Raw genomic sequence first — 6,881 nt, 5'->3', positions numbered from 1 at the left:
GGGGCAGTGTCCACTCCCTCCCTGCCAGGACAGGCTGCCCACACAGGCACCCGAGTGGTGTCCAGGGGTACCACCTCACTGGCACCTCAAAACAGCTAATGAAAGCTACCAGGGCAGAGCTCCTGCCGCTCCCCACAGCCCCTGGGAACAACCTGCCCCTGTGCCAGCGACCCTTTGTGCAAAGGATGTGGCACTGGGGCATCTGCCGGGAGAGCAGTCCCAGGCTGCACCCGAGCCCCCCAAACTGTGCCTTTCCCAGGCTCTGCCCCACTGCTCATCACCCCCAGACTGTGCCCTCCAGCAAGGGCAGAGGGATGCTGGAGGCAGGAGCAAGTCCAGCAGAAAGCCCCTGTGGGGCAGGAGGCAGAGCAGGAGCCATCACTGCTGGCAGCAGAGCTCGAAACAAAAAGTACAATCGTTTCATCAGGCTAAATTTGGAGCCCGAGTCCCTCCCTCAGCGGAGCGTGGCCAGGGCGAGTCGCAGGGCCTGGAGCAGCTCCAGGGCTGGGCTGGCAGGGAGGAGGGACAGCCCTGAGCCCGCTGGGCACGGTGGGAGCCCTCCCAGGGGAGCCCCTGGTGCAGGCAGGGCCAGCACAGCACTGGGGTCCAGCTCTGCCTGGGAGGCTTGGAAGGGCTGGAGAGGGACAGGCAGGGGAGGAGGGGGCTGAGCTGCTCCCACAGCCCCGGGAGTGTCTGGTTGTGTCCCACACAGACAGCACTTTGCACTAACACCCCTCCCCGAGAGCAGCTGAGCTCCCGCACGGAGCCCACTCCAGTGCCAGCTGGGACTCCTGGCTTTCTCTGAGGAGGTGAAAGTCAGTGAGAAGTTGGTTCCTGTACAGTGCCCACCTTCCCTCCACAGCCCTTCAGCTGCCTCTGGCACCAGTGCAGGTTCACCCCTGCGTGGGGCCGGATTGCTGCTCCAGGAGGCAGAACTGCTCTGCCTGGCCCTGTCCCAGGCACTGCTCGGCCTGCAGCCCACAGACACCAGCACCACACCACATCCATGGCAAAGGTATGGCCAGGACAGGGGTGGTTCCTGCCCAGGAAAAGAATGGCTGAGACCATTCCCTGAGCAAGGAAATGCAAACACTCAGCCCAAACCACGAAGGGGGGAAGCAGCAGATAAAGCAGGAGGATGCTAGCAAGTCCAGCTCGTTCCCTGCACTCTCTGGTCCCTGGCTCCTGCAGCCCTCTCCACTTGTACCCCAGGCCTGCAGCTCCAGGACCCAGCCACGCTGTCCTCAGCCCAACAGAGACCCGGGGAGGGACGAGCTCAGGCCCCAGAGCCTCCTGTCCTGCTACATACCAGGCTCCCACAGCTCCCTCAGCTCCAACAGCAGGTTCTGCAGCCCCACAGGTCAGCAGCAAGGTTTGTCTGATGGGAGCCACAGGAAAATGTGTGGCTGGCCGCATTGGCACTGGAGAAACCTTGGGGACAGGCTGCTGAGGACACCTCCCAGCACCCTTCAGATAAAAAGCAGCAAGTCACTCCCCCAGGGCCTCTGCAGGCAGCTCAGAGCCTGTGAGCTCCCATCCAGGCACCGCTCTGAGCTCCCACAGACCCCACAGAGCCCAGCAAGCGCCTTCCCCGCCCCGTGGCTCCCAGGCAGCCCCGGTGAGACCGGCTGAAGAGGCAGTGAGACCCTGGCACTCACCTGGTACAGGAACCTCTGGCTGAAGTGCTGCATGGCCCCTTGCAGCTGGTTGCGCTGCGACTGCCACTGCTCGTAGTTCCTGACGTACTCGGCCGTGGGGCGCTGCCACGTGGTGGTGCGCGTGTTGTGGTCCACGTAGTAGTACCTGCCCCGAGGGTCCACGCGCTTCTCCCACCTGGAAGCACCCAAGGAAGTTGTCACTGCGGGGCTCACGCCGCGCGGGTCCTGACACCCTCCGACACGAGGGCTCCGTGCCCAGCTCCACAACCACTGCTCTCACACCTAAAGGGGCTCTTCTGGACCAGGACCCACCAAAAGGAAATACACAGGATGAGTAACTCCTCCAGTAGCTCCTGCAAGGGCACACGAAGCCTGACAGGATGCTGGGACAGCAGCGGAGCTCCCACCAGGATGCCATGAACACCTCTCCAAGACTGAGCCAAGGCCTGGAGCCCCGAGCCCCTTACCCTGGAGGAAGGGGTCTCTCCCACGTCGTGGTCTTGTTGTTGTGGTCTACATAGTAGACTCTTCCATTCGGCAGCTCCCGCTGTTCCCACCTGCAAGGGAAACAAACTCATGAGGCAGGTGGCATTGCTGGCACCGAGAACATGCAGAGAGCTGCCCCTGCTGGGTCAGGGAGCCCAGCCCCTCACACCCCTGGCACTCCAGCCTTTATCTGACAGCTCTGTGTGGCACCTACTCCTGGATGGAGACTCAGGGAGAGGGGCTGCAGCACTCTGCTTCCTCAACAGGCATAACTGGAGCATAAATTCCTAATTTCCCCCAGAAAGGTCAGCATAGGATTTCACAGAGGGTCAGTTTTATGCCCTGTGTTACTGATGTTTTTGTTCGGTTTCTCTTAATACATCTTCAAAGGGGAGTGTTTGAGTTGGGGCTGGGACCCCTCCCTGCAGCCCGGGGCTTGCTGCTGACAGCCACAGCTTAAACACACGTGTGGCCACGGGCTGGGGCGGCCCTGAGGACAGCCCAGGTGACAGCAAGCCTGGCTTCACAGGGCCACACTGCAGTCATTCGTTGTGAATTCATTCATGAATTCACCCTGGCAAAGGTGAATGCTCTGTGGAGCCTGAGCTTTCTTGTCAGCTTTTATCCTGCAGCAGAGGAGGCGAGCCAGCAGCTGCTGACAGATAAAGTGTTCTCCTGCCACACTTGTGCTCCCACAGGCCTCTCTCCCCATTCAATCATCTGTCTCGATTAATCACCACAAAAAGCTCGAGGAAATTAATACACCAGCTTCTGTGTGGCAGCAGGGGAGCCAGCCCAGGCTGGCAGGCAGCAGGCAGCCCTGGGGATGGAGCTGCTCCGAGTGCTGGTGCCCCACAGCCTGGGCTCATCCCAGCAATGCCATCACCACGGCCACACAGCTGCAGTGACACAGCTCAGCTGCATTGCAGCCTCTGTGGAGCCAACGCAACACCTGCACATGTTGCTTCCAGTCAGCAGCACTGGACCTTTCTCCTCCCTGGAACAGGGCAGAGACACCAGTGGGTGTCCCTGAGGGAGAGTCCAAGGCAGGACCTGCTGTGCCCCTGCACCATAAGGGTGAGGGGCTGCCAAGTCTGACACTACCCAGTTTCTTGGTCACAAACCAGGAACTTGGTGCTTCATGAGCATAAAAGCACCAGGACAGGTAAAACAAGAGTGAAATCTCTAAAGGGAAAACCAGCACAGCTGGGGTGCCCTAAGACATGAGCAGGTCTAGCCCATGAGACAGATGGCAGAAGGTGTTCAGGCACTTTTGGGGCAGTGGAATTGCCCTGGACAGCCCCTCCAGTCTCAGTAACAACAGATGCTCTGATCCATACAGCTCTGAGGACTTGGAAGGTACCATTCCTGCAGCTGTAGAGACCAGAATGCCCATGATGAGAATTCCTCCAGGTTTCTGGATCCCTCTGGATGCACTCATGACTGCAAAGAGCCACGTGGGACTGGGGAGAGCTGCTGGGGGTGGCAGCTACTGCCTGATGTCCCCTGTCTCCACCTCAGCCCTGTAAAAACTGATGAGCTGACAAACTGCCCACCAGCAGCTCCTGGGTGATGTGAGGAGTGAATCTGCTCACCCTGGGAGCCAGTGGTGATGAACTGTGGTTACTGCTGCCACACAGGTATGGGGACACTGGGGACAACCCATCCTTGCTCAGACCGCCTTGCCCAGCTTCACACGGCCCCCAGCATGGGAGATCCACGGTTTTGGGAGTCCTGGATGGTGGGAGCTCTCCCCACAAGCAGCACCAAGCACCCAGCATACCAGTCAGTCCCTGCCAGCTCTCCTCCAGCTGCCCACAGGCTCTCCATGGCCATGGATGCAAGGAGGCACAGGCAGTGGAAGTGGCAGAGCTGAGGCAGCCCTGCAGTCCAAACAAAACGCCCTCCTTACGTAAGAAACCACAGCCCTGGGCTCTGCCAGGCAGCATGAAGTGCCTCTTTGTGCCGCACACCCCCCGCCTGTCCCACACGGGATCATCCCCGGCAGGATCCACAGCCAGCAGCCCCCTCCCCTCCCCTGAGTGCCAGTCCAGCCTGGAAGCCTGGCAGGAGGGCTGGAGCCCAGGCTGGGACCCCGAGGCCTCGGGCACCGCACACGCGCCCGGCTCCACAGGGGAACACTGCCCTGAGGATGTGAAGGAGCCTTGGGGCACTGCCGGGCTGGAATCACTCAGAACTCCTTCCAGCCCTCCCCAGCCCCCAGGACAGACTCCCAGTTGTGTGAGGGATGCCTTTGAGCCACCACACCTGGTGCAGATGTTGAGACACAGAGATCTGAGCACAGCAAATCGCTCAGGATCCCCACATGAACGCAAGCGTCTGTCAGAGCCCAGAACGAGCAGGGAGGCTGGGGCCACCCTCCAAAGGCTGAAGTGAGAGCTCCCCACGCTCCCAGGGAAGGAAGGAGACACTCAGAGAACAGGGCAGGGCTCGGGAGGGACGTGCCTGGCAGTTCTGCAGGGGACTTTGCTCCTAAAGCAGGAGCCACCCCCATGGGCCCTGCAGTGCTCTCACAGCCAGCCCAGCAAGGGGCTCTCCTGCAGCCCCATCTCCCAAGCTGGGCCCCAAACCGCCAGTCAGAATAATTCCGTGGTGAGGGGAGCCCGCCAAAAACCAGCCTCCCTGGATCAGGGCTCTAGAGAACTCCAGCAGCTCATTTACACCACCCCAGGGACAGTGTTGTGCAATCCAGTTCAGCAAATCCCCGTTAGCCCAGGACCTGCTCTGGCAGCTCCCTGGAAGGGCTCACACCGTGGAGACCTCAATGCATTCAACTCCCTGCTGTCCTTCACCTGGGCAGCCCCTGATCTCTGGTCTCCCCTGCCCAGGCCAGCACAGCACAAGCACAGCTCATGCTGCCCTCTTTGCCCCTGCAGATGCCACAGCCAGCACAGAAGGTGCTAATCAAAGGTGTCTCCAGACACCCAGATTCCAAGTGCTCAGTCCAGAGAATGCCTCACTACCCCTTCAATGTTCCTCTCCATCCAGCTCCCAAAGCACAACAGCTTTATCCTCCTCCCTGCTCTGACACAGCCATTCTGTGGTGTGAGCTCCTCAGGGAGATGGGTAAGGAGGACAGAGCCACCTTTCCATGGGGCTGGGCCAGGTAAACCCAGCCTGGTGTGTCTCAGAAAGCAGCGCCCGCAGCCTCCGGAACCCAGAGCTATCTGCAGGCTCCCCCGCCCCGGCGAAGAAACAACAGCCTGTTTCCAACCCCAGGTGGGGAAAAGGAGACCTTCAGTCTACCTGGTAGGAGCAGAAAGGGGCATAAGCTCTGGCTGGAATAAAGGCCTTTTTGAGAGCACTGGACTTTTCCAGCTGCCTGGAAACAGGAAGCGCCCAGGCCAGGAGAACAGAAACCCTCACACTCCTGCACAAAGGCACAGTGAGCCGTTAACCCTAATTACCTGTGACTGACACGCGAGCGGGGCCCTGACCTTCCAGGCATCGCCTCAGCCAAAGCAAAATAAACAGCTCCCTTCATCCCAAACACAGCCCACTTCACCCCCGCCCAGAACGCAGGGGCTCTGACACAAGGGGAGAACGGTGCAGCTGCAGCACACGGGGGGCTGAGCCCAGACCCCGACTGCTGCCCCCCACCCTGAGCCAGCAGCTCCCACTCCCCTCCAGCCCCTTCCCAACGTCCCCTGGAGGAGGAGGAGGATGAGCAGCATCTGCACCAGGGAGAACAAGCGCCATGACTCGAGGGTCCTGTCCCCTGTCCCCAGCAGTGGCCAATGCCTCTGTGGTGTCCCCAGAGCATGTCCACGCCCTCCTGCTCAGAGGCAGCTCCCTGAAAATCCTCACTCAGTCTCCTGGGTGTTTTCCTCTGACTGATCCCTTGAGAGCAGAGGGCTCTGCTGCTCCACGGGCAGAGATGCCACCCCAAACTGTTCAGTGCCCCAAACACCCAGTGGGCACAGGCCAGACCCCAGCCCAGAGCATCCTGGGCAGCAGGCAGGACAGGGAGCACCAGCTGTGCCAGGCAAGGGGCACAGGATCCCTGGCACCTGCCCCAGGCCCTCCCTGTTCCGCTGATCACCAGCATCTCCAGCAGCTCCTAGGGCAGCTCTTCCCCCCCCTCAAACAGCCGCTGCTCCCAGCACACAGCAGTGCCCCAGCTGGTTCCTGTCCCCCTCTCCCCACAGGCAGAGCTTACCCGGGGGGGAGAGCATCCAGGGCGAGCACGGCTGCTCGGGCTGGGGGGGCACTGGGGCCCGAGGCCGCCTCCTCCGCCTCCCTGGAGCCACTGAGGGCAGGAGGGGCAGGAGCAGAGGAGCCCTCGGCCGGGCCGGACGCCACCGGGGGGGGAACGCTGGCCCCTGCTGCCGGCCTGTCCTCGTCCATGTCCACGGCAGCCCCGGCGTCCCCGTTCCCTGCGGAGGCAGAGGGCAGCAGCTCAGCACGGGGAGGGCACCAGGGCTGGCTGATCCTCCCGTCAAGCAGAGCACGTGGTGGGTGACAAGCCAAGCACGGCACTCTCAGTGCTCCCAGCCTGCAGCAAAGGCAGCACCTGCTTCACCCAGACCCCTCCGGGAACCACTGCCATCGCCTCCATCCTGAGATGGTGCTTTGCATTTGTGCCCAGGGTCTCTTCTGCCACTGGAAACATGCTGTATCTCAGATGGGAACTCGGGGAACGAGCAGGAGCTCCAAAACAGTGGGTACAGCATCTCCCCTGAGGCAGAGTGAAACCCGGGCTCCACAAGTCAGCAG

General features: G+C 61.2%; 1 protein-coding gene across 1 annotated transcript in view; it reads right to left on the bottom strand.

The window, feature by feature from the left end:
- The window catches only part of WWP2 (WW domain containing E3 ubiquitin protein ligase 2), an 18,455-nt gene extending 11,917 nt beyond the window's left edge, over positions 1-6,538 (bottom strand). The window contains 3 exon segments of the mRNA XM_031060148.1: positions 1,659-1,833; positions 2,126-2,215; positions 6,325-6,538. Coding sequence (XP_030916008.1) covers positions 1,659-1,833; positions 2,126-2,215; positions 6,325-6,512 — 453 coding nt within the window. The 5' untranslated portion in view covers positions 6,513-6,538.
- Positions 6,539-6,881: the final 343 nt, after the last annotated feature.

This window comes from Geospiza fortis, unplaced genomic scaffold (assembly GCF_000277835.1).
Source record: "Geospiza fortis unplaced genomic scaffold, GeoFor_1.0 scaffold102, whole genome shotgun sequence".
Classification (NCBI taxonomy): Eukaryota; Metazoa; Chordata; class Aves; order Passeriformes; family Thraupidae; genus Geospiza; species Geospiza fortis.
Note: the sequence above shows the minus strand (reverse complement) of the source record. Positions and strands in the feature narration are given on the sequence as shown.